General features: G+C 39.7%; 9 protein-coding genes across 9 annotated transcripts; 5 read left to right on the top strand and 4 right to left on the bottom strand. All coding sequences in view use genetic code 12, as the record gives it.

Annotated features, from left to right (window-relative positions):
• Nucleotides 1-294: 294 nt before the first annotated feature.
• On the top strand, nucleotides 295-1,872 carry POB3 (FACT complex subunit; the record flags this gene model as incomplete). The annotated part of the gene is made up of 1 exon (XM_051754001.1): nucleotides 295-1,872. One exon carries the CDS (start codon nucleotides 295-297, stop codon nucleotides 1,870-1,872), a length of 1,578 nt encoding a protein of 525 aa, XP_051607024.1.
• Nucleotides 1,873-3,282: 1,410 nt separating this feature from the next.
• Nucleotides 3,283-3,915, top strand: KGF57_004486 (uncharacterized protein; the record flags this gene model as incomplete). Its single annotated transcript, XM_051754000.1, has 1 exon — nucleotides 3,283-3,915. The coding sequence occupies one exon, from the start codon at nucleotides 3,283-3,285 to the stop codon at nucleotides 3,913-3,915; it is 633 nt and encodes a 210-aa protein (XP_051607023.1).
• A 1,076-nt stretch (nucleotides 3,916-4,991) lies between these two features.
• Nucleotides 4,992-7,760, top strand: ECM3 (putative ATPase; the record flags this gene model as incomplete). The annotated part of the gene is made up of 2 exons (XM_051753999.1): nucleotides 4,992-6,684; nucleotides 7,261-7,760. The coding sequence occupies 2 exons, from the start codon at nucleotides 4,992-4,994 to the stop codon at nucleotides 7,758-7,760; spliced, it is 2,193 nt and encodes a 730-aa protein (XP_051607022.1).
• Nucleotides 7,761-7,807: 47 nt separating this feature from the next.
• Nucleotides 7,808-9,658, bottom strand: KGF57_004484 (tRNA dihydrouridine synthase; the record flags this gene model as incomplete). The annotated part of the gene is made up of 1 exon (XM_051753998.1): nucleotides 7,808-9,658. The coding sequence occupies one exon, from the start codon at nucleotides 9,656-9,658 to the stop codon at nucleotides 7,808-7,810; it is 1,851 nt and encodes a 616-aa protein (XP_051607021.1).
• A 168-nt stretch (nucleotides 9,659-9,826) lies between these two features.
• Nucleotides 9,827-16,839, top strand: UTP21 (rRNA-processing protein; the record flags this gene model as incomplete). The annotated part of the gene is made up of 3 exons (XM_051753997.1): nucleotides 9,827-12,623; nucleotides 12,803-15,840; nucleotides 16,141-16,839. 3 exons carry the CDS (start codon nucleotides 9,827-9,829, stop codon nucleotides 16,837-16,839), a joined length of 6,534 nt encoding a protein of 2,177 aa, XP_051607020.1.
• A 47-nt stretch (nucleotides 16,840-16,886) lies between these two features.
• COG4 (Golgi transport complex subunit) lies at nucleotides 16,887-19,523 on the bottom strand (the record flags this gene model as incomplete). The annotated part of the gene is made up of 1 exon (XM_051753996.1): nucleotides 16,887-19,523. The coding sequence occupies one exon, from the start codon at nucleotides 19,521-19,523 to the stop codon at nucleotides 16,887-16,889; it is 2,637 nt and encodes an 878-aa protein (XP_051607019.1).
• A 226-nt stretch (nucleotides 19,524-19,749) lies between these two features.
• Nucleotides 19,750-21,291, bottom strand: LAP3 (bleomycin hydrolase; the record flags this gene model as incomplete). The annotated part of the gene is made up of 1 exon (XM_051753995.1): nucleotides 19,750-21,291. One exon carries the CDS (start codon nucleotides 21,289-21,291, stop codon nucleotides 19,750-19,752), a length of 1,542 nt encoding a protein of 513 aa, XP_051607018.1.
• Nucleotides 21,292-22,471: 1,180 nt separating this feature from the next.
• On the bottom strand, nucleotides 22,472-23,884 carry KGF57_004480 (uncharacterized protein; the record flags this gene model as incomplete). Its single annotated transcript, XM_051753994.1, has 1 exon — nucleotides 22,472-23,884. The coding sequence occupies one exon, from the start codon at nucleotides 23,882-23,884 to the stop codon at nucleotides 22,472-22,474; it is 1,413 nt and encodes a 470-aa protein (XP_051607017.1).
• Nucleotides 23,885-24,631: 747 nt separating this feature from the next.
• KGF57_004479 (Rpd3L histone deacetylase complex subunit) lies at nucleotides 24,632-26,533 on the top strand (the record flags this gene model as incomplete). Its single annotated transcript, XM_051753993.1, has 1 exon — nucleotides 24,632-26,533. The coding sequence occupies one exon, from the start codon at nucleotides 24,632-24,634 to the stop codon at nucleotides 26,531-26,533; it is 1,902 nt and encodes a 633-aa protein (XP_051607016.1).
• Between the last annotated feature and the right edge of the window lie 233 nt (nucleotides 26,534-26,766).

Below are 26,766 nucleotides of genomic sequence, written 5' to 3'. Positions count from 1 at the left end.
CAACCACTAGCCAACCGCGACATCCTTAGCTCAATTATGGGTTGAGCGGAATAAATACCTGTGGTACTACTCTACTTCACTTGTAAGTTGCATTATAAAAAAGAATTAGAAAAAAAAAGTCGTGCATTCAAGACAAGACGCGTTTTCAAAGAGCATTGAAAAATTGCGAAATGAACTGAACGGCGATCCCAAACAAACAACTGCTCAGATTTGAGATATAACCGGCACACATACACGATGGTTAATACTGATTTTGAGAGGATATTCTTCAACCAGTCCAGGGGATCTGGTCGTATGCGTATAGCAGATTCGGGATTGGGATGGAAAGCAAGTGCCAGTGCAACAAATGGTTCAGCATCACCAGAACAGCAAACATTCTTGTTACCTCGTGAAGAGATATTAGTCACTACGTGGTCACGAGGCTCAAAGGGATACGAGTTGAGAATACAGACTAAGAACAAGGGAGTAGTTCTGTTGGACGGATTCCATCCTGATGACTTTGCACAATTGAAGCAAGAATTGACACGGAATTTTCATGTCAATTTGGAGCACAAGGAGCACTCGTTGAGGGGATGGAATTGGGGAACTACAGATTTGGCTAGAAACGAACTAGTTTTCAATGTCAATAATAAACCGTCGTTTGAAATTCCTTATGATGCCATTTCGAACTCCAATTTAACTGGTAAAAATGAGGTTGCCATCGAGCTTAATTTGGAGAAAAGTAACAAGAAAATGGGAGATGAAGTGGTTGAGATGAGGTTTTATGTGCCAGGAACTACTTTTGAGGAAGAAACAACTACAGTAAAGAATGAGGATGGTGAGGAGGAAGAAGTAATTGCAAAAAACTTGGAAACGGAACAAAGCGCAGCACAAGCATTTTACGAGCAGTTGAGGGACAAGGCAGACATTGGACAAATTGCAGGTGAAGCCATTGTGTCATTTGGTGATGCATTGTTTCTCACACCAAGAGGTCGATATGATATTGACATGTACTCCAATTCTTTGAGGTTGAGGGGTAAAACATATGATTACAAAATCCAGTATGATCAAATTGAACGTATCTTTTCGTTACCCAAACCAGATGAGGTTCACCACTTGATCATTTTGCAAATTGATCCACCATTGAGACAGGGTCAGACTAGGTATCCATTCTTGGTCTTGCAATTTGTGAAAGATGAGGAGACCGAGTTGGAATTAAACTTGAGTGATGAGGAATTTGAAGAAAAGTATAAAAACAGGTTGAAGAAGACTTATGATGCTCCAACACATATTGTCATGGCCCACTGTCTTCGTGGTTTAACAGAGAAGAAGTTGGTGATACCAGGTTCGTTCCAGTCCAGATTTTTGCAACCAGGTATTTCGTGTTCAGTTAAGGCTTCCGAAGGTTATTTGTATCCATTGGAAAGATGCTTTATGTTTGTGACCAAACCTACTCTTTACATTCCATACAGTGAAATTAGTAGTGTTGGGTTGTCCAGAGCAGGAGGAGGCGTATCTGCGTCAAGAACATTCGATTTGGAAGTAAACATTATTGGGTCTACTGTGAAACATGTTTTTGGCAGTATTGAGAGAGAGGAACAAGAAAATATTGAGAAATTTTGTGTTGGTAAAGGACTTAGAGTTAAGAACGAGGAAAAGATTGCCAAGCAAAGATTGGCAAAGGCGTTGGAACAAGAAGCAGACATGGACGCTGACGACAATGACGTGGACATGGGAAGTGCTGACGATGATGATGAGGATGCTGACGACGACTTCCAATCCGGTTCCGATTCCGATGTTGCAGAAGAATTCGATAGTGATGCCGCCGAATCCAGTGGAGATGAAGAAGATGAAGGAGATGACAGACCGCCAACTAAAAAGCCAAAGAACTAGAACTTATAGTCGTTTATAGTTGTGTGATTGTAATCTCAGTGCAACAATGAATGAAGAGAAAGATACAAGTCGGATGACTTTTAACTGAGAACCACTATTTCCTTCACCCAAACGCCTTACATTAGCTACAGAAACTACATTAACTACAGAAACGGCAGTAGCATCAGTGGTGATGAGGAAAAATTGGTTAGAGCGAAAAAAAGAAAAAAAATAATTAGAGGTTCATAAAAGGTGGGGGTGGTGCACTGCTAATTGTAGCGGACACTGTTATGAGAAGGTTCCGATTTGAATGTACTTCAGCATTTGCGTCACCTCCAATTTGTTGTACTCAGTTGGTGTTGCTTAGTGTATGATGGTTGCCTAGTTATGACGTAGTTGTTTTCCCTCTACACCCAGTGTTTGATAAAAATCATTTAACTCGTTGTACATAACTTTTGGTAATTATGTTTCCCAATTAGGAAAGTAACTAGTAGTATACGTTTGCCCCCCTTTTTTTTTTTTTGTTTTTTTTTTTTTTGAAGTTTATGGAAAACATTATAATGAATATAAAATAACAAATAAAAATAAATTGAATGGAACATTGCTCTCTTTAAGCAAATCTCTTTCGTAGTATTTTCATGCATCTTTTCGTTTGAGTAGTGACTTTATCCTTTTCTCTCCTCCGCCTCCAGCAAAGCAACACTGTATCCCTTACATGTAATATGGTGCATTGAAAATGTTACTTCAAGTTTGGTCTGGGATAAAGCTTTGTGTCAGTGAATTTAGGCTTTTTGTTTGATTTGTGTTTGTACTTCAGTTCCTTCGACCAGCCATGATAAAACCATCCTCGTTTCCTCAACCCTCCCTCCCCACACAAATGCATCCTTCTGAGATAATATTAACAAGAAAAAATGCATGACAGGTTACATTAGCTTATCAATGGGCTATTGTATTGTGCAAAATGAAAAAAAAAAAAACAAGTTTTTGATTTGAAGCTAACGAGTAACAACAATATTCAAACCCACTTTTTCTATTTTAGGAATAACAACCAGAAACAATTTCTTCTATTCAAGACAATTAATAAATAAGCGATATTCTCCAGATACTTTCTTCTATGCCGTTTCCAGTAAAACTGAAAAGTGTCTGTTCTAGCCTACCTTCCTATACTAATAAATTTTTCAATCAAAGACCCCTTTTCAAATCTTACTGCAAATAACTCATATTGCATCAGCTAACAGGAGCAAACTTTCCTTTTGAGAACAGAGTAAGAAACAAAAAACAAACCACAAAAAAAAAGGGCCAAACAGCTAATCCCTCTGAGAAATTAAACTTTAAAAGGATCATCAAACCCCTCGATTTGCCAAAAAATTTTCAACTTTTGCAACTTTCGGTTATCACTTTCTTTCATGGAAGAGGTATAAACCAAAGTTGATGGCAGAGACAGAGTTCGAAGACTACTTATTATACACGGAATCCCTTGCGTTTGACGCAGACCTGTCTACCCCTCCTGGTGGAGTCAACTCGGATCTACATTGTACAGCAAATAGCACCAACAATACCACCGGTAACACCAACACGATCATGAAGTCACCATTTGGAACAGACTTGACCATCCCCAGACGCTCACCAGCTCGGATATTCGATAAGTGGAAACTACCTTCTCAAAGATTTATGAATGCTGTTTCAAATACCAAGACCAAGGCCTTAGCATCTACAAGCAGTCAGAAAACGCTAAATATCAATGAGGAGAATAGTCGGGTTCCAGATTCACCTCAGTCGTTTGCAGAATCAGCCAGCTCGTTTGAGATGGAAGACGATGATATCGACACCGAATCTGTATTTTCCGACGCAGGAACCAAAAAGATTGTTGGGTTTGATCCAGTGATTGGTAAGGATGATGATGATGATGACGACGAGTTAGAAGAGCTTTTGGATTGTCTTGATGGTATTCAAATTTGCAAAATTGACGACGTTGTTACAATCAAGCACACCAGCGGTACGGGGCTAGCTCGGATAGCGATAGTTACACCATCCACGGTGGATTCAGTGGTCTGCGCCTCTTGATGAGGATACGTACAGCTGATTAGAGAGATCATGCCAGTGGCAAGATTGGCGGGGAGTTCTCTCTTTCCCCCTCATTTCATATTACGGCTTGTTTTTATTTATTTCGGTTCTTACATGACACACGATCTATGTGTCAGTTATTTAATTGATTCCATTTGCATTGAATTGAATTGTAGAAATATTACGCTAAGATCAGTCTCATTGAGTCGGACCGAACTATATACCACTTTACTTTTTTGCAGTCGCGGTTTGGGTAGGCCGTTGATAACCGAGGAGAATTTTTTTTTCTTTTTTTTCTTTGGGCTACATGTTTAGCATCATCCACATAATTTCTCCATGTTTCTGATGTCTATCACAGTCTACTGGAAATGAGCAACATGGTTGTACCCTGATGTGCCAATTGAAGTAGATTAAGTGAAGAGATTTTCGGAGTAATAACATGCTTATGCACGATGGCTTATTTTTGAGGTCCCCCACCTCCGCAAAAAAAAAAATAAAAAACACTTCTTGTGCTTTCGGTAGTTCATGTAGAGTAAATGACTATTCAACCATACTTCAAATGGCTCCACTCTGTGTGCAAGTAGAAAGTCTCTCTATACTGCGGCACACTACTAACTTGAGCTTGCCAGAGGTACCCAAGGAGGCTTTTTCCCCCACGTCAACGGTTATCTTTTTGGCGGACTCCTTTTTCCGGAGAACAAAAGAAATAATTTAGTTCAAGACACTTACTTATATGCAGTGCGTAATAGGAGAAGAAAAAAAAAACAAAAAAGATGCGTTTTCTTATTGTATTTTACCAGTTGATGTATTTGCAAACCATTTGAAGAGATACTTTAGTACTGCTTCTGATTAGTCAAACCCTTTCTTGTTCTTGTCCACCCAAACGTCACTTTGATCATCCAAAAAAGCATCATCTAAGCAAGTTACATCACTCATTTTTGGTTTCCGACGATCTATTCACAACAGAAACTAGAACCATTTCAACCAGTTTCGAATCTTTTTTTTTTAACACATGATTTGGTGCAACTTGAGCATCTTATACCTGCACGCATATTAAACTAGAATAGGTATACATAATGTCTGACTCAGAGAGTCTTCTGTTGGGGCTAGTCATATATTCGGCAGTGAAGCCCATATTCAAAATTTATTTCATCATTGCAATCGGGTTCATCCTTGCCAAACGAAATATCCTCAGTGTCACTACATGCCGTGACATATCCGACACAATAGTCACGGCCATTATGCCGTGTTTGATCTTCAACAATATGGTGAGCTACTTAAAATCGTCGGATATCAAAAACATCGGTATAATCTTGTTCACTTCGTGTTTGTTGTTTACTGTGGGTGGATTTCTGGCATATGGCATACATTTAGTAACAAAATCTCCAAAGAGGTGGTTAGGAGGGCTAATATCAGTGGGTATATTTCCAAATATTAGTGATCTACCCATTGCTTACTTGCAAACTTTTGCAAAGGGTGGGACGATTTTCACTTCAGAAGAGGGAAATAAAGGTGTGGCATACGTTTGTATCTTTTTAATGGGTATGACATTGCTTCAGTTTTGTTTTGGCTTATTCCGGTTGATACAATGGGACTTTAGAGATGAACTAAAGGGAGAAGACGACTTGGAAAGAAGCTCAAGCGGAGCAACAAACTTGACCAAGAAACTGAGTAGCGAGAGGGACGATACGGAGGAGAAGTCAACACAAACGACAAGTAACGATGCGAGAGATGCAATCAGGGCTACTGCACACTCGCGAAATGAAACAGCAGATGACGAAGTTGTCGACTCGTCTTCAGATTCTATCTACAGCGAACTGAGCGAAGAGAAACGTCACAAGGAAGCAGATGCATTGGATGAAGAGCGTCAGCATAAAGAATTTTTGCAAGCGCAATCTAGGCGACAAGAAGAACAGTCAATCTCAGGATCCATGTCACTTAGTCGAAGGCAATCAAGTAGGCGAAGAGGTTCAGACAGCTCAGCCACCACGAGTGGGCCACTTGATTTGGTGCCCCCCAGATCAAATGATTTGAGAAGACAACAATCACAGAATGTTGAGGATGTGATCAATGAATACTCTGAGTTTGATACATTGAAGAACAATGAGTTGCAAAAGTCTCTTTCAAAACAAGAGCACGAAGGCGAACCGCAACAAGATCTGATTGAGACTGAAGAGTCAAAATTCAAGTCCTTTGTCAAAAAGATGTTGCAAAATTTGCGTGCCCCTACTTCAATATCATTGCTCGCATCTATTGCTATCTGTATGTCACCACCATTGAAAGCGTTATTTGTGACGAGCACTTTTAGCAAACACATACCGAATGCACCCGACGAGCAGCCACCTCTATCATTTCTTATAGACTTGGCCAGCTACGTAGGTAATGCATCTGTTCCATTGGGATTGCTATTGTTAGGTGCCACTCTTGCTCGATTGCAGGTGAAGAAAATGCCGCCGGGGTTTTGGAAGACCGCATTAATGATAACTTTTACAAGATTGGTGATCCTTCCCATATTTGGAGTTGGAGTTACAACCGGATTCAACAATGGTGGCTGGTATGCCGGCGATAAGCTAGTTCGTTTTGTTAGTGTGTTGGAATTTGGACTACCCAATGCCACCTCATTAGTTTACTTTACTGCATTCTACACCGATCCAACCAGCGATGAACATTTACAGATGGATTGCTTAGCAATCTGTTTAATTACGCAATATCTAGTTCTATGGTTTTCATTGCCATTTTTGATCACTTTCACGTTAAAAGTTTCAATGGGTATGTAAATGGCATTGTGATTGATTTTATAGAGTCTGTACGAATAGACAACGAAATCAGAGAGATCTGTTAGTGGCGGTAGTGTAGGGTCTTTGGTAAAAGACGACACAAAAAAGTGAAAGTTGAAAATTTCACGCAGCAGCAACTTTAGCAAACAAGATTCGTTTCCTAATATGGAAACAGCCGCACACCTTCCATACAAACAGAAGAAAAACAACAATAATACGTCATAAATTAAGCAACAAGTGCAAAGGAAAGTTGTAAATTTTTTTTTATCATATTTTTTTGTTTTTTATATTTTGCATACATATTATACACTGTTTAAATTTCTGAATTCAAAGTTGAATTTTATACTATTTTTCAATTCCAGAAACCATCTTGTGACTTATACTCCAAGTATATCCCTTCCCCAACCACCAACGGTCAAGTGATACACATCTCCATACTTAACTCCAAACAATTTTGAAATAAAAAAAAAAAAAAGAAAAATGGCATTGTACTACAACTTAGTTTTCGGGTTACTTGTCATTGAAATGGTGTTTTTCGCCATTCTTTCATTGCCTTATCCAAGACAAGTTAGAAGAACAGTCTTGACAACAGTTTCCGCGCCGTTTAGAAACGAGCAATTCCAAATTGCATTAAAGTGTGTATTGGGGTTTGTGTTTGTCTTGTTTGTTGATTCAGTAAACCGTGTTTATGCCGTCACTTCTGAGTTAACTTCAGCAACCCAAGCTCACCCAGGCACTTCAATCATGAATGACAGATCAGAGATCCAAGCTAGAAGATTCTATGCACAAAGAAACATGTACCTTTGTGGATTCACTTTGTTTTTAACTTTGATCTTGACGAGAACATATAACTTGGTAGTGGAATTGATTGCTACCAAGGACAAGGTTGATGCTTTACAAGAAAACAATGTTGAAGCTGGATCCACCACCGCTGGAGATAGCGAAGAATTGGTCAAGTTGAAGGCAGAATTAGCTGAGAAGGATAAGACCTTGGAAACTTTAAAGAGCCAAGCTAGCACCTTGAGTAAGGATTACGAAGGTGAATCCGAGTTGAAACAGAGAGTTTAGATGTGTTTGTCATTTTTCCTCCTATTTATTACTGTCTAGACTATAAATCAGTCTTTGGTTTCATAGGCGTTACTTTTGTGTTTAGGTACGAATTGAAAATCGTCGCTAGCTTTACCCAAAAACATCTCTGTGAGTTTAATCCAATCCCTGTAATCAGTGGAGGCAAGGAAAGTCTCCATTTCATTTCTACCCACCCATGTAGGCGGTCTCTCGTTCAATTTGGGTGGTAATCTTTCCATTATCCCCACAGGAATATATCTGTGTGTGAAACTTATAAACTCGCACATGAATCTTCTAGCAATGTTGACACCGTATTCATCAGAGCCCCAGTGCTCAATAGCAAATTTGGCAAATTTGCCTAACATATCCAACCTTTCAGAGGACGACTTGTCCAAGTATTGTTGCGCTTCAACTTCCTCAAATATCCATGGCTTGATCAATGCACCCCTGGCAACCATTACAGAATCAATACCTTCGGTATCCACGTGATTATACCAGTCTTCGTGCGAGTAGACATCACCATTACCTACAAACCAAGTCGGTGCCAAGTCAGATGACTCTTTGTCCTCTTCTCTTTTGGCATTCCAATCTTTTACAACTTTTCCAACCTCCAGAATATACTCCCAATCAGCCTCCTTGGAATACCTTTGCTGTCTGGACCTCCCGTGAAGGGTGATTGCAGCGACTTGAGTTTCAGACAACACCCTGTCGACTAATTGTTTTGCAGTGTTTTTATTCTCCTTTACTCCCGTCCTGATCTTGATTGTTACGGGAATATCGCCCGATGATGCGTTCATCGCTTTCACGAGCCTAAGCAATCTTGGTGGTTGATCCAACAATGCTGATCCTTGGCCCTGTCGGTACAATAAATCAATTGGACAACCACAGTTCAAGTTCAATTCACTGACATGGTTGGTGTTTTCATAGATAGCTTCACTGGCTTTTGCAGCGGACCATAGTTTGGAACTGGCTATTTGAACACCAAATCCGGGGTATTCACTCACATGAGCTTTTGGTAACGCCCACTCTGGATTGTGGCCCTGGACCAATGGAATCGATAATGCCATCTCCGAGTAAGTGACATCCGCACCTAAAGTCTTCATAAGACGACGGTACGGCAAATTACCCACTGTAGTTAAAGGTGACACGATCTTTGCCCTGTGCAAGTTAATTTTCTTCTTTTCTGAAACCTTGAATGGTGGCTCAACGTAGCTGGCCTCATTTTCCTTACGCTCTTCGATAGAACCATTTTGAATTTTAGTATCCAAAAAATCAATTACCGGCTTTGCAATACGGAATTCATATTTTTTCTTTTGCAAGGCAAACTTGGCTTCTTTGTCAATAACGTTTACTTCGTAATTAGTCTTGCTTGCAAGTTCAATCTTTGCTAAATCTTTGATCAATTTATTTGTTTCTTTGTCATAATGAGACTTCAACCACCTACACTTTATACCAGCAGGACAGTAGCCCAAAGCATCAAAAACCGGGCAAACTCCGTCAATATCCTCTGGCTTTGAGACAAAATAAGCTTCCAAATCATGAGAAAATTTGCATTTATCTTCACCCAAAAAGCACGACTTTGTATCATCAGGATCTATAACCGATGGACATAACTTTATTGTGTCTTTCTTTTGTTTTAAATCACGACCATGATTCTGGCCTCTTTTTTTCTTGCCCTTTTTATGCTGCTGGCCATCTCTTGCATCCTCGGACGTCCTGTCCCCTCCTTCAGCCTCGTCATCGTCGTATTCCACAACATTTGTGGCTAGTGATGGTTTGGATACAATGAATTCGGGTTTTATAGCAGCGATACCTTTCACGTATGCTTGTGTGTTTTGCTTCTTTGAGTCTGTATCAAACGAGTCATCTTGGGGTGGCCTCTTTTCCTGGATGGTCATTATGCGGTATATATATGTGTTGGGTATATGTAGCAGATGAACCTCTAACTTGATCTACAATTTTCTTTTTTTTGTATTTTTGATTTTTTTTTTTTTTTTTTTTCAGTTTTTGCAATTTTGGTAAAACCTCATCGCTCATTGCATACTCCTTCTTTATCTGATACATACATGGTTGAATTGCTCGACAAAAAGAGGAGAATCGAAAGCTCTGTACCCTCAAAGAACACCGCAAGACCTTCGAGGATATTCAGTCCGTTTAGAGTTTTGGGAAATGTTACGGACTCGACCCCGTTTGCGATAGGTACCTTGGGATCGACATTCTATGCCGTCACATCAACAGGAAGAACTTTTCAAGTATACGACTTAGCAACACTTCACTTGTTATTTGTGTCTCAGAAACAAAGCAAGTCCAAGATCACTTGCTTTGCAACCCACCATCACTATATTTTTGCCGCTTGTGGCAATGAGATTGGAATTTACAGGCGTGGAAGATTGGAGGCAACATTGCCTTGCGACACCAAGGGGGTGATTACTCACTTATGCTACTTTGGAGAATATCTTGTTGCAGGTAGCTCGGAGGGTGAAATTTTTGTTTTCAAAAAGTCACAAGAGTCCAAGTACCCAACCGATTTGTATTCAGTCATGAAGACTGTTAATACCAGCGTCGATGGAGACATTGTCGGAATTGTACACCCACCTACGTATTTAAACAAGATTGCCGTTGCAACTACTACTTCAATCTTGATCGTCAATGTTCGCCTGGGCAAGCTTTTGTTCAAATCGCCACAGCATCAATTCGGTGAGGAAAGTATATCCTGTATTGAGTGTGCGCCTGCACTTGACATCGCAGCTATAGGTACAGCCACCGGTGATGTCTTTATTTACAATTTGAGAAAAGGGACAACTTTGGGAGATAAGATTGTGACATCCGGGTCAGACTCGTCGTCCAGGGTAACCTCAATATCATTCAGAACAGATGGTCAGCTGCATTTGGTGGCCGCTTTGAATAATGGTGACTTGTACTTTCATGATTTGGATAAAAACAGTCGTGTACATATTTTAAGAAACGCCCACAAGGAATCATTTGGTGGTGTGGCAAGGGCCCAATTTTTAAATGGACAGCCTATTGTTTTAACCAATGGTGGTGACAACCACTTGAAGGAGTTTGTTTTTGACCCAAGCCTCACCACAACAAACTCTTCCATCATCACACCCCCGCGTCACTTGAGATCGAGAGGCGGTCATTCGGCACCCCCGGTTGCCATAACATTTCCTGACGAAGACAAGACCCATTTTCTATTGAGTGCTTCTAGAGATCGGTCATTTTGGAGTTTTTCATTGAGAAAAGATGCACAAGCACAAGAGTTTTCGCAGAGAATGCACAAGTCAAAAGATGGCAAGAGACAAGCAGGTGTTGTATCTTCCTTGAAGGACAAGTTTCCTGAAATCATTGCAATTTCTTCGTCGGAGGCAAGAACTGGTGATTGGGAAAACATCATGACCGCACACAAGGACGAACCATTTGCTAGAACATGGGATTCCTCCACAAAGAGAGTTGGAAAGAATGTCTTGAACACTGTTGACCAAGGCTCTTGTAAGTCTGTATGTATTTCGCAATGTGGAAATTTCGGTCTTGTTGGTTCTTCCTTGGGAGGTATTGGTGTCTACAATTTACAATCGGGATTATTGAGGAAAAAATACATGTTGCATAAGCAAGCAGTAACTGGTTTAGCCATTGATGGTATGAACAGAAAAATGGTGAGCACAGGGTTAGACGGGGTTGTTGGGTTTTACGACTTTGGAAAATCAAAATATTTGGGAAAACTACAATTGGATGCACCAATTACGGCTATGGTGTATCACAAACAATCTGATTTGATTGCATGTACATTGGATGATTTGTCGATTGTAGTGGTTGACGTTACTACTCAAAGGGTTGTCAGAGTACTCTTTGGACATTCAAATCGTATTTCTGGTTTGGACTTTTCTCCAGACGGAAGGTGGATTGTTTCTGTTGGGCTAGATTCCACAATGAGAACATGGGACTTACCAACAGGTGGATGTATTGACGGAGTTGTGTTGCCGGTAGTTGCTACATCCGTTAAGTTTTCTCCTATTGGTGACTTGATTGCGACTACCCACGTGTCCGGTAATGGTATTTCGTTGTGGACTAACCGTGCTCAATTTAAGCCGGTTTCTACAAGGCACATTGAAGAAGAGGAATTCTCGACTATTTTGTTGCCCAATGCAGCTGGTGATGGTGGATCAACCGTGTTAGATGGTGCTTTGGACGAGGAACCGGATCAAGAGGACTTGGCAATAGGAAAGTACGAATCCAAGAGTCAAATAAACGACAACTTGATAACTTTGTCTTTGGGACCGAGAACAAAGTTCTCTACATTGCTACACTTGGACACCATCAAGAAAAACAACAAGCCTAGAGAAGCAATCAAAAAACCAGAAAAGGCTCCGTTCTTCTTGAGCTTAAGTGGTGAGGCTGTGGGAGATAGGGCATCAGTTGCTGAAGGCGTGCAACAAGAACAAGTGCAAGACAATTCTGAAGAAGGCAGCAGGTTGGTATCTTTGAAAAACGTGAATGGACACTCTTTCGAAAGTGAATTTACGAAATTGTTGAGATCTTCAGCCGAGGGAAATAATTACGGTCAATTTTTAGAGTATCTCGTTGGCTTGCCTCCTTCGAGTTTGGATCTTGAAATAAGGTCCTTGAATTCACAACCACCTTATGAAGAGATGACAAACTTTGTTACAGCTTTGATTGTTGGTTTGAAAAGTAAAAAAGATTTCGAACTCATTGAGACCATTTTCTCGTTATATTTGAAGGTTCATGGAGATGTTATTCACCAAACTGAAGAGTCCTCCGAATTGTGTGCTGCCTTAAACGAGTACTCTCAGATTGGCAAAGAGATGAATGACAAGATGGATGAGGCTGTCAAGTATTGTTCGAGTGTAATCAACTTCATAATGTAGGATAGGGTTCTAATTGATGCTACCATTTTATAACTTTCTCTGTGTGTGTATATGTGTGCATATGGACCAAGAAAATCATCATTTGTAAAGTCTTTGCAATTGTCATAAAACATATAGAGTGTGACTGCTACTATCCATAATATGCAATGAATATAGACATCCTTGAACCCACCACTAGACTACGAATACCTCAATTACGTCAAGGTCATGGCAGAGCGACATCGGTACTTCTTTTGGAGAATCAAATTTATGTCGGTTGTAGCAATGGAGATTTACTACTTTTCACTGCACTGGAGCAACCAGAGCAGGACAAAAGTCCGGACTATCCAACGCTTGATAGTACAGTTGCCACCGCCAATTCACTGGCTACTCGATCAGTTCGGTCACTCAAGTCCCATGCCGATTCTAGAAACTTATTTACTGAAAGTCATGGATACACGATGTCTGCTGTGTACAAGAACCTTACCATCGATGGCTCATATATTTCAACTATTCAATTGCTTCCGATTCTGAGTCCTCACCCCAACTTACAAAAAACAATTGTTTTGATTACCAGCGTATCTGCCTTAAAGATCTACGAGCTCGTCGGTAGCCATACCAACCTAATATACTCTCTAGAGGAGACCAAATTTGCGAAACCCTTGTATGTTGAGCATGATGGGACTCGCATCTTAATCATTGGCTACAGAAAGAAATTGCTAATCTTATCAATAACGAACAAATCTCGTAATGTTTTACAGTTTAGCAAGGTGAAGGAGATAGCATTAAAGGATAGAATACGAACTATAAACAGTTACGACGAGAGACACATTTTATTAGGGACAGAAAGTGACCACCTTTTGCTCGACCTTGGAAACCTTGAAGTTTGTCTGTTGTCGGGCGATGGCCACTTGGAACTATTCGCACAGGCGACTTCATTCACATACTTTGGCTTGTCATCTTCGGATCCCCTGGTTTGGACTTTACCCACAGAGGGTGACCTGGTGATATTCATCAAAGACACTACTGTTGTCCTATTTGATAAGAATACCGGTGAGATCTCAACATCCTCTATCAAGTTGTCGACAGTCCCGTTAGCTGTTGTATCCATTAGCCCAATGTATTTGGCGATAGTATATGCAAAAAAATTGGAGGTAGTGGACTTGAATGGTTCTGTTGTTCAAAAGTTGCTACATCACATATCCTCTAGCCTGATAATTGCAGATTCTTGTGGCTCAACTGTGATTTTGGCGTCTGGAACAAGTATATTTCATTTCAATGTGGTGGCGTACCAGCAGCAGTTGACTCAGTTTTTGAGCGTAAGCGGCAGAATCATGGGCTCTTCGAAGCAGCCGGATAATGACTTAAGACTCGTTGGTTTAGACAAGGCGATACAGCTTGTGACCTTATTGCCAGCTGAGAGTGGTGAATTTTTCGACACTCTCAAATCAAAGGAGTTGAAGCTTCGAGAATTGTTCAAACTCAAAGCAATCTACTTGTTCAATGCTTATTCTAAATTCCACGAGTCTTTGGTTGAAATTGGATCCGAGTGGTTACTCTCTTACCAGGATATTCTTGCATTGTTTCCAGATTTTCTAAATGCGGAAGTACGACTAGGTGGTGGTGACGAAATAGGCACAAAAGACACCCAGTACACAACCGCGCTGAATCCAGTCAAGCACGTTACGATAGAAGATTTGGAATTGAACCCTTTAATTGAATCCGAATACGAAACTGATGCAACAACCAGGAAATCCATTAAACCAGTAAAAAGGTCAATCAAGGCTCAAAATGTTCGCCGATTTGCCAAAGCTGTTAACAACTTGATCATTTTTTTAACAGAGCAAAGACGGATTTTATTGCAATTCCATGACAAACGAACCATACAGTGGAAAAATGTTGAGCTCGAGCCGATTGATATATATCCCGTTGTGGAAAATCAACTAGAGAGTGTTTCCACAATGATTGACACTTCATTATTTCTTTGCTATTTCCATTGCAAGCCTATGTTACTTGGTCCATTACTTCGCTTGCCTAACAATAAGTGCGATTCCAAGACTGTTCATCAGTGTTTGATGAGTAATGTGCATAATCATATACAGCAGAGGAACCTCAAACAACCAAACTTCATCAAGGAGTTGCTTGATTTCTATTATGGACGTGGTTTACACCGTGAAGCCTTGGAAATGTTGTACAACCTAGCTCACGACGACAAGCAGGTGAGTCATTCAAATGAGGATGACAATGTTTATGATGATTTCACAAGGAGTTCTGAATTGACGGTACAGTATTTGCTGAAGTTGACAAATGAACATATGCTGTTGATATTGGAGTACGCAAAGTGGGTCCTTGATGAAGATTCGCTGAATAGCGAAAGGTTGTTTATGAATGATTCGTATGAATGTGAAAGTTATGATCCGGAAATGATTTATCAATTTTTTGTCAAGAGAAAGAGCTATGGAACTGCCATCAGATATCTAGAGTGGCTCTTGTATGAAAGTGATGTGAAGGACAAATTGAAAAGAACTAAACTATTCAGCACTTTTGAAACAAAGCTTTGTTGCTTGTACTTGAAAGAAATGAAAGATGGGGTCAATGTTGATGAATACTACAAAAAGCTCTGCAAAATTTTGCGTCTGAGTGAATTTTATGATCCGTGGGCGGTGTTGAAAGATATTCCCACGACCGAGGATAAAATGCTTCGATTGACCGTGTTTGTTTACAAACGACTCGAAGAGCATGAAAAGGCAATTGATGTGTTGTATAACCAGTTGAATGATTTGGATGCGGCAATGAAGTATTGTGCAGGGATATATGAAAAACCAAATGGTGCCACATTGGGTACCGCTTTATTTCACAAGTTGCTTGAAGATTTGCTACTTCAATTCAACGAAAACACCAACGATATTGCCACTTTGTTGTCTCAAGAAGGGTCGAAATTGTCAATCCACAAGGTCTTTGAACTTCTTCCGCCATCGTTCCCGTTACAAAAGTTGTCGCCATATCTCATCAATCAGGTGAAACGCGTTGACGACAAAGTCCACGACTCTCGAATGTGCTCGCAATTATATAAAGTCGGCTCCACCAATTTGAAGTACAAGGTCTTGAATCTACAAGATGAGGGCTACAAGATTAACTCTGGTAAACAAAAATGTTCAATCTGTAATGAACGCTTGGGCTTTGGGTATTATACCGTGTCGAGCGATGGCTCGATTGTGCATTACGGCTGTGCACAGAAGATGAAGAATGGTAAGTAATATATAGAAAGAGAAGAATAGCGCAGTGTAATCGAGAGCAAAGTCCTTTTGACTGTAGAAGACAGAGAGAGATCTGTTTGGTGTAACTATTTGTATGACCTGTATTTGTGATCCTGTATATAGACGTACAGATGTTCAATATATATATATTTTTTTTTACATTGAAGATTAATAATCAGATATAATTTATACACCACTGTTGTCTACAACTACACCAGGAAGGGGGAAAGGATATCATTCTCAGTTATTTCCGATTAGAGTTATCCAGATTACAATAGAGCTCTTCCAATGTCTATGCTTGACCTGAATCCAATAATCCACCCGAATCACCAAAGCCATCGATTCAAATTCGAAACGTTTCTACGAAACGAATACAATTTCGGATTAAATCCAGATAGACCAGTATGCCCGCTATACAATCCATACAACCCTCAAACATCGTGTCCACTAGGCTCAAACTGTCCCAACAAGCACGTTCCACAGATGTATTCCAATAAAGTTGTCTGCAAGCATTGGTTACGTGGGTTATGTAAGAAGGGCGATCATTGTGAATTCTTGCACGAATACAATCTACGCAAGATGCCTGAATGTTTATTTTATTCCAAAAATGGCTTTTGCACTCAAGGTAGTGAGTGTTTGTATCAGCATATTGACCCACAGCTGAAGATTCCTGAATGCATGAATTATAACGCTGGGTTTTGTGCCGAGGGATCCAATTGTAAGAACCGTCATGTTAGAAGAAGTATATGTCCTTACTACATGGCAGGATTCTGTCCCAAAGGTCCTGAATGTGAGCATACTCATCCGAAATTTGATCACCACAATTTGTACTTGAGGATAAAACCAGATCCAATGTGGGTTAGGGGGGAGAGTGAAGAGGTGGATGGTGCCACTAGTGATAGTGTAAATGCTAAAATTGAAGCTACAAGTGATAATAGAAGTGCAATAGCTGTATAGGTTATATACAATGTAATGAATTAAACGTAATGATTCTTTAAAAAATGCTATACCCTGTAACTACGTATTTGTTCTCTTTCTTGAGGAGTCAAAATCCAATTGATACCAGAGTACTCTTCTGCTTCTTGCTCTCCTTCCACTCCATCGTCCAACCCATCATCAACAATATTCTTGCCAGAGCCAACCAATGGATCTTTGCTCTCTTCATATTCATCATCGTCCATACCAACAAGCAAAACCAATTGAGTCAATTTTACAAATTTTTCTCGTAATTGATAATTATCTTCACAAACTTCATTAATGACAAAGCTCATGTCTTTTTCCAACTTGACTGAGCCCAACTCATTGATTTTAAACCTCTTCAATACTAGATGCAATTTCCTTTCAATCAAATTGACCAAATTTATAACAATCAATCGCAATAGCTTGTGCCATATTGATTGGTGCAACGTTTGCAAATATGGTTTAGTCAACGATGTCCAATTGGATTTGAATCTAATGAGTAGCGATGGGTCATTAACTTGGGTTGTAGAGTATAAAATGTAATTGGAGTCATTAGCATCTGTCACCAAGTCATTCACCATACTAATTAAACGTTGTTTGATTGATTGATTGTATAAATTGATCAAACTCTCATTGATGACCCTATTGCTTATTACCATAAATGGGTCCAAAAAGTCCTGGTTCAATATCGTTTTGATTTTTTCGGCATCTTTACCAAAGGGAAAATTTGTTTCAATAAACCCTGCATTTGATGCAGCTTGTGATTTTATGTTGTTGATAATTTTGGTAAAGTATTCTTGAGCAACACCAACGGAATTCAAATAAACGACAAAATTCATCAATTTGGGGCTGTTTGAAGAGGTAGTTTGTAAACTACCCACAATAGCACCAGATCCACTTACAACACTACCAAAAGCGCTTGACGCGCCTTTAAAGAAACTAGCATTTGCAGAAGAGGCCGCTGTCGTTGCTGTTGCAGTTCCATGCGGTTCGGGAGTGCCGCTCCTCGAATGAGCTCGAGGACTAGTTAAGCCTCCATCTTCACTCAAAAACGACAACAACTGGTTGTACTTTGGTTGATTGTCGTTGAGATTGCGAATAAAGTATCCATTGATCAAGTCTTGCTGTACGACTTGGAAACTCTCAGTTACAAAGGACTTGACAGCAGTGGGAAATCCAGATTGTATCACGTTTCGTAAAGTATTGTTTAAAATCAAGGTCAAGTCTTCAATCACTGATGAGCAAGGTGGGTGGTCTGGTGACTTCGACCGAGGTACCGGTTTCAAGTACATTTCCAAGCTGGGCACCTCCTCAATGGTGATTGATTTTTCCAACGATCGACGGAAATAAAACTGATACAAAGTTTCAAATGCGGGTAAAAGTTTTTCGTTAACTTTTTTGGAAAAGTTGGATTTGGTGATGATATTGGGTAATACCAACTCTGGTGTTTCTGGTTTGTGAAAATACTTGATGGTGATAAACTTGCAGTACAATGCCCAGCTATGCAAAATTAGTGACAACTCCAAAATCAAATCGCCTACATGTCGAATAGGAACGAGATCATCCAAGCTTTCGAGGTCTTCGCTGACGCGGCCATGTTCTTGTATATGATGCTCCCTCAACTCGTCAAGCCTCTTTGATAAAATAGGGAACTTGTATAGCTTGATATCTTGAAACAACTTGTCAAATCGACGCGCGTCATAAAACGTATCTGCAATGACACCAATTTGTAAATCGACTTCACGCTGTAACCTGTTAACAACAAAGATTAACGCATCCGGGTAAGTGGACAAGTAGTATCGTTTGATTAAGGGACCATGCTGTGAAAGCATCATGGACACATTCTCAAATAACTGCATTGCCACAGTGTCAAAAATACCCGGCTTCAAATCGCTAGATGTGATACTGTTTATTGTTTGTGTCAAGTTCTTTGATGATTCGCTAATGACTTCACATATGAATTTAGCATAGCAGTTTAGTCCAGCTTCCTCCTGGCTGATTAAGGGAAACAATTGGAAATATTTGGTCAACTTTTCGACATCTCTCTTTGAAGCCGCGTCGTTAAACTGTTTTTTGAAAACAACCACTAGTTGCTTGATCCAGTTATTTATACTGGCCTCGGGTAGTTCTGGAACGTTTGTAGAAGGAATGACTGCTGATGCAAATTCACCACGAACTAGCTCACGCGGTATATAACTATTGATTGCATGAATACATTGCGCCGCCAACTCCCAATTTTGACCTTCGATAGCATAATTTATCTGCTTGATGTTATTCTTTAGCGATTGAACATTTTCGACATAGTTTAAAGTCTCATTGACGTTCCCAATCTCTTGATCTAACGATTTTATTTTGTATGTTAGGCTATGGCCCAATTCATCTGCATTTGTGAGCACTTGAGACAACCTCGCCGCATTTCTTATCGTCGCGGATAGTTTGTTGACTCGTAGTAAGTCTATGCTGGTCACGTCTTGTTGTAATTTCTTCTTGTTCAAAGTGATAAACCCTTCTAGTTTGGAATCAATGGTTGTTATTGTATCGTCTATGCTGTCAATTACGTCATGCAAATCGTTTGGGGAGGAGGAGTCGTGAAATTGCAAACTGATGGCCAGTAGTTCCCTAGATAGTGCCTCTACGTCTAGCAGGTAGTTGGTGTCATTTTCGAAACTACTACGGCTCATGGTATGAAGCTGTGTCGAAGTTCCATAGTGAAAGTAAAAAGGCTGAAAAAAAGAGAAACGAAAAAAAAAAAAATAAAATATTATAAAAGTGTTGTACCTAACACCGTGGTAGCTCTTTGTCTACGCAACCCCCTCCCTCCACGCTCCCCACGCTCCCCACGCCCAACTCTCTCACTCAATTTGATATGTATTTAATCTCTCTACAACAACAAACATATTGTATACCCTAAGCCAAGGAACCCATTGGATCGTAGTATGGCAATGTATTGAACTCTTTGCTCTTCCAAATATCGTACGTCTTTTTACTGACGTACTTCTTGGTGGTGACAATTTGGTAAACAAATTCGCTGAACCACTCATCAGTCATCATGTACCATCCTTTCTTACCAGTTTCGTCTCCCCAAGAGTTTTCAATCTTCCACCTCACTGGTTTGTCAGTAGATGGGTCGATATGAACAGCAGTGATGACCATGGCATGAGTCATTAAAGAGCTGCCAGTCTTCAATCTATTGGCCTTGGTCAATTCCAAGTCAAAATCGAAAGCCGTGGTCAAATCGTATCCCGTGTTGTCTAAAACACCAGTTGTTCTGTCACCGTATTTACCAACATCACAACCAAAAAAGATTGGTTCATTGTCTTTCAACATTTTGATTGCAACATCTTTTATTTCGTCAATTTTGGTGTTGACATATTCGATTGGCTTACCTCCGTAAATGTTGTTCAATCTGTCAACAGTGTACAACTTATCATAATCGTTTCTTGGGTCGTGAATTAAGGAGAAATGAGCTTCAGCGTCGTATCTGACGTGAGTTTTGTAGAAATCCAAAGCACTTGTTTTGTAGTGTTTATATTTGCCGTCTTTGTCCAAAAATTCCCATACAAACTCATCAGTCGGTTTTGGTGGAGATCCAATAGTCAAGGACAACGTCTTGTAAATGGTCTTCATGGCTCTCAACTTGAATTGACGAAGGGTATTGTCGGAAGCTTTAGAAGCTTTCAATTCTCTAATTTTCAATGCAAATTCCCTAAGCTTTTCAGTGACAATGTAGTTCAACTTCGACGAGCTGGTGGATTGACTATTGTCGGGAAATACTTCATGGGGAACCAATCCATACTTGTTGACTAAATTAACAATCATATCCCACTGACCACCATCTCCAACGGGGTCATGTAACAAGAATTGAATCAATCTCGAGTCCAACTCTTCATCAACTGTATCTTCAATATTTTCCAAAAAGAAATTGGCCTTTTCCAACTTGTCATAGAAATATAAGTAGCTTTGCGAAATTTGAAACTCATCGTCTTTCAAATTATAGTTTTTAATGACATGAGTTCTAAAGACATTTGAAGATGCGAAAATCCAACATCTACCTGAAGATTTTTGATTGTTGGCAAAGGAAGGTGATCCAATGATATCAACAGCCACATTGAACAAGTACCTGTCTTTTAACTTGGTTTTGGAATCTGAATTGGCAATCACTTTATCGACTTCAGTGTTGGCAAACGCATTTTGAGTCAAGATGTTTTTAGCCAGCGCATGGAAATCACTATCCCATGAGTCTAAAATAGTCTTTGAAATAGGATTCACTTCACCTTTGTCAGCATCTAAATCAATTTGTTCAAGGCCCTTGAACACTGTAGCGAATTTATCAACTTCCTCGTCAAATGGCTCAGTGGTGATTTGCGGTTCAGTGTTTTCTTTGGCAGCAGCAGCAGCAGTAGTAGCCATTTCTTGTGATTTATCGACCAGAATCTTCAAATAAGACATTTAACTGCAAAAAAAAAAGAAAAAGATTGTAAGGATTTGGAAAGAGAAAGTTGCTTGAATGAAGAGAAAATGAAATTGAAGGCTATACTTGGAAAAATGTGGAAATTGTTGTGTATTAAATTGGCGTCTATTTATAGGTAAAATGTGTGGAGTTTAGTGGTTATCAAAAAAAAAAAAAAAATAAAGAAAAGAAAAGAAAAAGGGAGAAACTAAAAGACGCCTTTTCACTAATCTACAAATTCATTTTCTCCTTCCAAACCAACAAAAGCCGCTCACCCTCTCTTGCACCCACATATGACAGAACACACTACGTCAGATGAGCTTCTTCTTTTGAGATGTACGCTTACACTATGTAGTATAGCATTGTGGTTGTTCTGTATCTAGCATGGCATATTTATGTCAAACACNTGGAGTTTAGCGGTTATTAAAAAAAAAAAAAACTAAAGAAAAAAAAAAAAGGGAGAAACTAAAAAACGCCATTTCATTAATCTACAAATTCATTTTCTCCTTCCACACCAACAAAAGCTGCTCACCCTTTCTTACGCCCACATATGACAGAACACACTACGTCAGATGAGCTTCTTCTTTTGAGATGTACGCTTACACTATGTAGTATAACAATGTGATTGTTCCGTTTCTAGCATGGCATATTTATGTCAAACACCATGTCAAAACACACTTTGACTATTTCCGTTTCGGTACTTAAAAGCGGAATTTCTTTGTGCCAATTCATTTTGCCGTGCCGCATTACTTGTGCCACTTGACAAGTAGGCACAACTTTTGACTCGGAGCACAAATCAAATTCCCTCTTTAAGCTAACTGTTAAACTTGTATTGACCATACAGTGATGTATTGTGATAATCTGTTAACTTCAATGAGGTACCGTCTCTTGACTCTTGCACTTTGCTTCAATACAGAATTTACAACAGAGCTTACTCCACGTGACGCCCACCGTGACAAATCCTCACTCTGTATTTTCAGAGGATGATAGCCTCCCCTGATAAGAGGACAAAGGAGAAAACATTTGCAAGAAACGGTGGCAAAGTACAACACAAGGAAGGATTTTATTTACAGTACCGTAGCCAAACCTGGACGTATGAAGTGCCTTACCATCAATACAAGTACAGTTCACATTTCTATAAATGCTTCATTGGTATATATTTCCCACGTCATTCATAATCTACTTCCTAACCTCCTTCTTCATAGCTTCTCTTTCATTTTTAAACTTCGTTGACCGATCTCTAATCCTTGGCTTCTTGACTTTCCCACTCTTCAATCCTTTGATACCAGCAATTTTCTGACCCTTAGTTGCTCTGACACCTTCAATCACCACCTTCTTTGGCTTGCCAACTCTTGATCTGTCAGCCTTACCCAAAACACTTTGTGCTCTACCCAATTTAGTCCTTTGAGTATCCGTCAAGTTTTGTTGCTCGCGAGACTTATTTGATGCATAACTCTTCTTGACATTATCAATGTGATTTGGTGACATTAACGAAGGCTTGACATTTGATTTGGCTCTTGATATCCTCAATTTGCGGGGCTTTTTCTTTCCCAAACTGCCTACTCCTTCCATTGGCTTATCATTCAACATCAATGCCTTGTTTACGGTCAATGTATCATTAAATTGAACCAATGCAAAACCTTTACCCATGTTCGTTTTTGAATCACGTATAACCCTCACTGATTCAACGTCATTATCCAACTTGTCATTGAAATACGTCCACAAACTCTCTTCTTTTTCTTCAAAATCCAAATTACCAACAAATATGGTTCTCTTGTTATCTTTTGGTGCCGGATGTGCAACATGGTCAACTCGAAGATGGTGGTTCTCAAAAACATTTGCATTCAATTTTTTAGCAGCCAATGACGCCAGTTTTTCAGCAAAAACAACATACGCATTTACCGAATCTCTTGATTCATGCAAGCTCTTTTTGGCAAATGATACTTTTCTAGGTAAATTCTCCCCAAAAGAAATAGATCTGAATCTGATGGAATCAATTTTGCCAAATTCTTTGAAAAGTTTTTTGAAGTTCTTGGCGACGGTCTTTGACGTTATAACATCGCTAGGAACATTACCCACAAATATCGTTCTCTCAGCTTTTTCCAATTCGTCCTCCTTGAAGTCAATGGCTTGAGCTGCTTTGGTCTTTTTGGGTTCCTGCTCCAGGAGTGAGCTTTCTTTTTTTGCGGCGTCTTTGTTTGATTCCTCATTGCCATTAACACCATCTTCATTCTCTTCAGATCTTATCACTTTCTCAAAGTATTTGGCTTCCAAATTGTCGTTTTCGTCCTTTTTTTTACTCTTTTTAAGTGCTCTTTTCTCCTCTTCTTTTTCGCTCTCCTGACTTTCACTAGATTCACTTTCGTTTTCTTCCAGTTTACTCAGTTCTTCCTCCTGTATGTCACTCTCTTCGTCCTCATCTCTTTTTGTATGTTTACGTTTCTTTGGGTTGGGTACTTCAATTACTGTTCTTTTCCTCTCGATGAGCTTATCTTTGGAAATTGGTCCATCTGCCGAGTTATTGAACAACTCATTTATAGACAGATCATACTTATCACTAGATTTACCAAATAATGAAGAGAATCCAGACATGATTGAGACAAGCAAGGCGCTAATCAAAAAAAAATGTATTTGTTGTAAAAGAGAGATGAGGTTTGGTTTGAGAAAGAAAAAGAAAAAAAAATCAAATGAATAAAAGCAGGGTGTATATACATACTCCTAAATAGGAAATTAAGATGAGATGATGCGGCTCAATAATTAAAAAAAGAAAAAAACAGTGAGAAAGGATATCCTGCATATTAACACATGAATAACAACAAAAAAAAAACAGAGAAAGAGAGAGAGAGAGTAACAGAGAATTGGATTTCGAAACGAAATTGATATTCAAAAACCTACAAATACATCACTACAGTGACAATTCCTTACATTCATCGCAACAAGGGTTTTTTAAAAGCTTTCAAGAAAGATCGAATAGTCCAAACACAACCACAAACAAATATACAAAACACTTTCCAACCTCATCCATCATATTACTATCGCACAACCCAGAGAGTCTCACTTCATCTAAAGACTCATTTAGTGGATGGATCACAAACCTTCAAACAGCAAGCGTAGAATACCCAGAAACCACTCTTCAATCATCTCATACTGGCCTGCCTTGAAGACATCACGTTGAAATTTTACGTCTGCTGCCCAACAGAACTACAACTCTCTCCTCCCACGAGCCACAACATCTTTAGCGAAGCAAAAACCACATCGATTAAGACTTCACTACATATCAAGCCAACCTCCCTCCTTAACTATACCTAACACGCATATCTACTTCTATTGCTAGACTAAATGGAGCAAGCAGATACTCAAATAATGTCGAATACCGAAAAGGCATCGGAAGTGGTGTCCGATCTGGTGCAAGCACAGCAAGGTACGGCAGAAACGAACTCACACCAAGACAATGCGGACCAAGTGGATGATGTCATTGATGAAAATACTCGTTTGACCATTGGTAAAGAGTCACCACTTTCGGAAATCGCAACTTCGCCAACTCCGTTTGAATTGGGTTTGCCAGAATCAGATTTGGATTTGAACTCGGCTTTTTTGAATAATAAGAATGTCGAGGCCAACCCCACTGAGGCCAACAGTGGAAACAAAGATATCATAAACGAACAAAATGGCCTGAATGGGGAAAAGAAGACGTCATGGGGTACATTGCAAGAAGAATCATCGCAAAAAAATAACGGTGATAATTTCCACTTGAGTAATATTTCCCGTCAAAGAAAAGACAGCTATGAAAGTTCCGAACTAAGCGACTTGGGTGATGATGAGTCTGAGGCAGAAACTGACAAAATGGATTTCTTGGATGACCGAGACGGAGAAAGCCTAACTAAGCCAACCGACTTGCAAACGTTGTCGGAATTGACAGAGTTGGCAAGAATGGAGGAAATTGACGGAGAATCGGATGAAGAGCTTACAAAGATTTCAGAAGTGCCAAACAATAAGAGCTATGCTAATGATAAAGCTCAAAAGGGTGAAGACAATAGTGTGTCAATCACTCGTAAGCGAACGGCAACCCCTTCAAATGAGGTATCTGATTCTAAGAATGTAAAGAAAATAAAAACAGAGTCAGGATCATATGAAGGTGACATTGAGAAAGACACAGAGGAAACTCCAAAAGAGGATGGTGAGGGTGTACATGACGACATATCGGGTCATGCCAAACAGAACAACAAGGACCAGCTGGGCACAGATCACAGCGACGGTACAAGTGGACAAGCGGAAGCAGTCAAAATAATCCAAGAAGATGAAGATAACGAAGCAGAAGCAGAAGATGAAGGTGAAGGTGAAGGTGAAGGTGAAGGCGAAGGTGTTGATGTTGATGTTGATGTTGATGAAGACGTAAGGAATTGGACTTCAAAACGAAAACAAGATCACAAGAATAACAATACTGAAGGCGATGCAGCTGAAAGCGATGCCCAAGAAGCGATAGAAAAGAATACCGAAGAAGCAGTAGCAGAAGAGAATGACACTGACATCAAGGAGCAAAGGGAACTAGCGATACAGGGGTTGGTGGCCATTGAAAAGTGTTTTGCCGAAGTTCGTGATAAGCTATATGACGATAAGCTATCCTTGCTTGAAAAGGAACTACAGTTGTGTTTGGATGGGTCACATCCCGAATTATCGAAAATTTATCAAAAAATCAATGGATTTTATCAGGATAGTTTAAATTTGGCCAACGCAAACTTAACTTATAGGCTAAAATGTATTGATAGAGAAACTGTGGCTACGCGCACATCAATTCACCAAAACTATCTTCGAAACATCATGGACACAAAGAATGCAATGATAACAGAGACAACGTCAATGTGGTACAAGATCAACAAGGAAAGAAATCAATTGGACCAAATCGTTCCCGATTTCAACTTTTCGGCAATACCGCCGTCTATTTTGGCACAGGAAGAATCGGCGATTTTGACACCTGGTAATGTAGTTGACGCCATGGGAACGGTGGCACCAAAGATGAAGAAAGCGATCAGGCAAAGTGCAATTGTTGAGTTGGTTCAACAACGAAATAATTTGAACGAACAGTTGGGAATATTGAATGGATTAGTGAAATTCCATGGGTTCCCCTCTGCGATAACTTCGTCCATTAGTCAGGAGGATGTAGCGACTCAGGAGTTGCTTTTGAGGAAAGCTAGCGAAGAAGAGATAAATGAGGACCTCAGGGCGATGGGTGTACGGACATAGATTGTAGTTTATTCTTATATATTGTTCTTTCTTGTAATATTAATTGGGATATAAAATATTCAATAGAAAGATACTCTTTTGGTGGTTGTTGGTTGGAATCTGTAAAGGCTGTGTGTCGCTACCATTTTGCTGAAACCAAAGAAAAAAGATAATTGGTGATAATAAAAGGTGTCTTTAATTGTGTTCACTTGCAACAACATCAACAACAACAACAACAACTACTACTACTACTA

Source organism: Candida theae, assembly GCF_024610275.1.
Source record: "Candida theae strain CBS 12239 chromosome Unknown scaffold19, whole genome shotgun sequence".
Lineage (NCBI taxonomy): Eukaryota > Fungi > Ascomycota > Pichiomycetes > Serinales > Debaryomycetaceae > Lodderomyces > Lodderomyces theae.
This window is presented reverse-complemented; position numbering and strand designations above follow the sequence as displayed.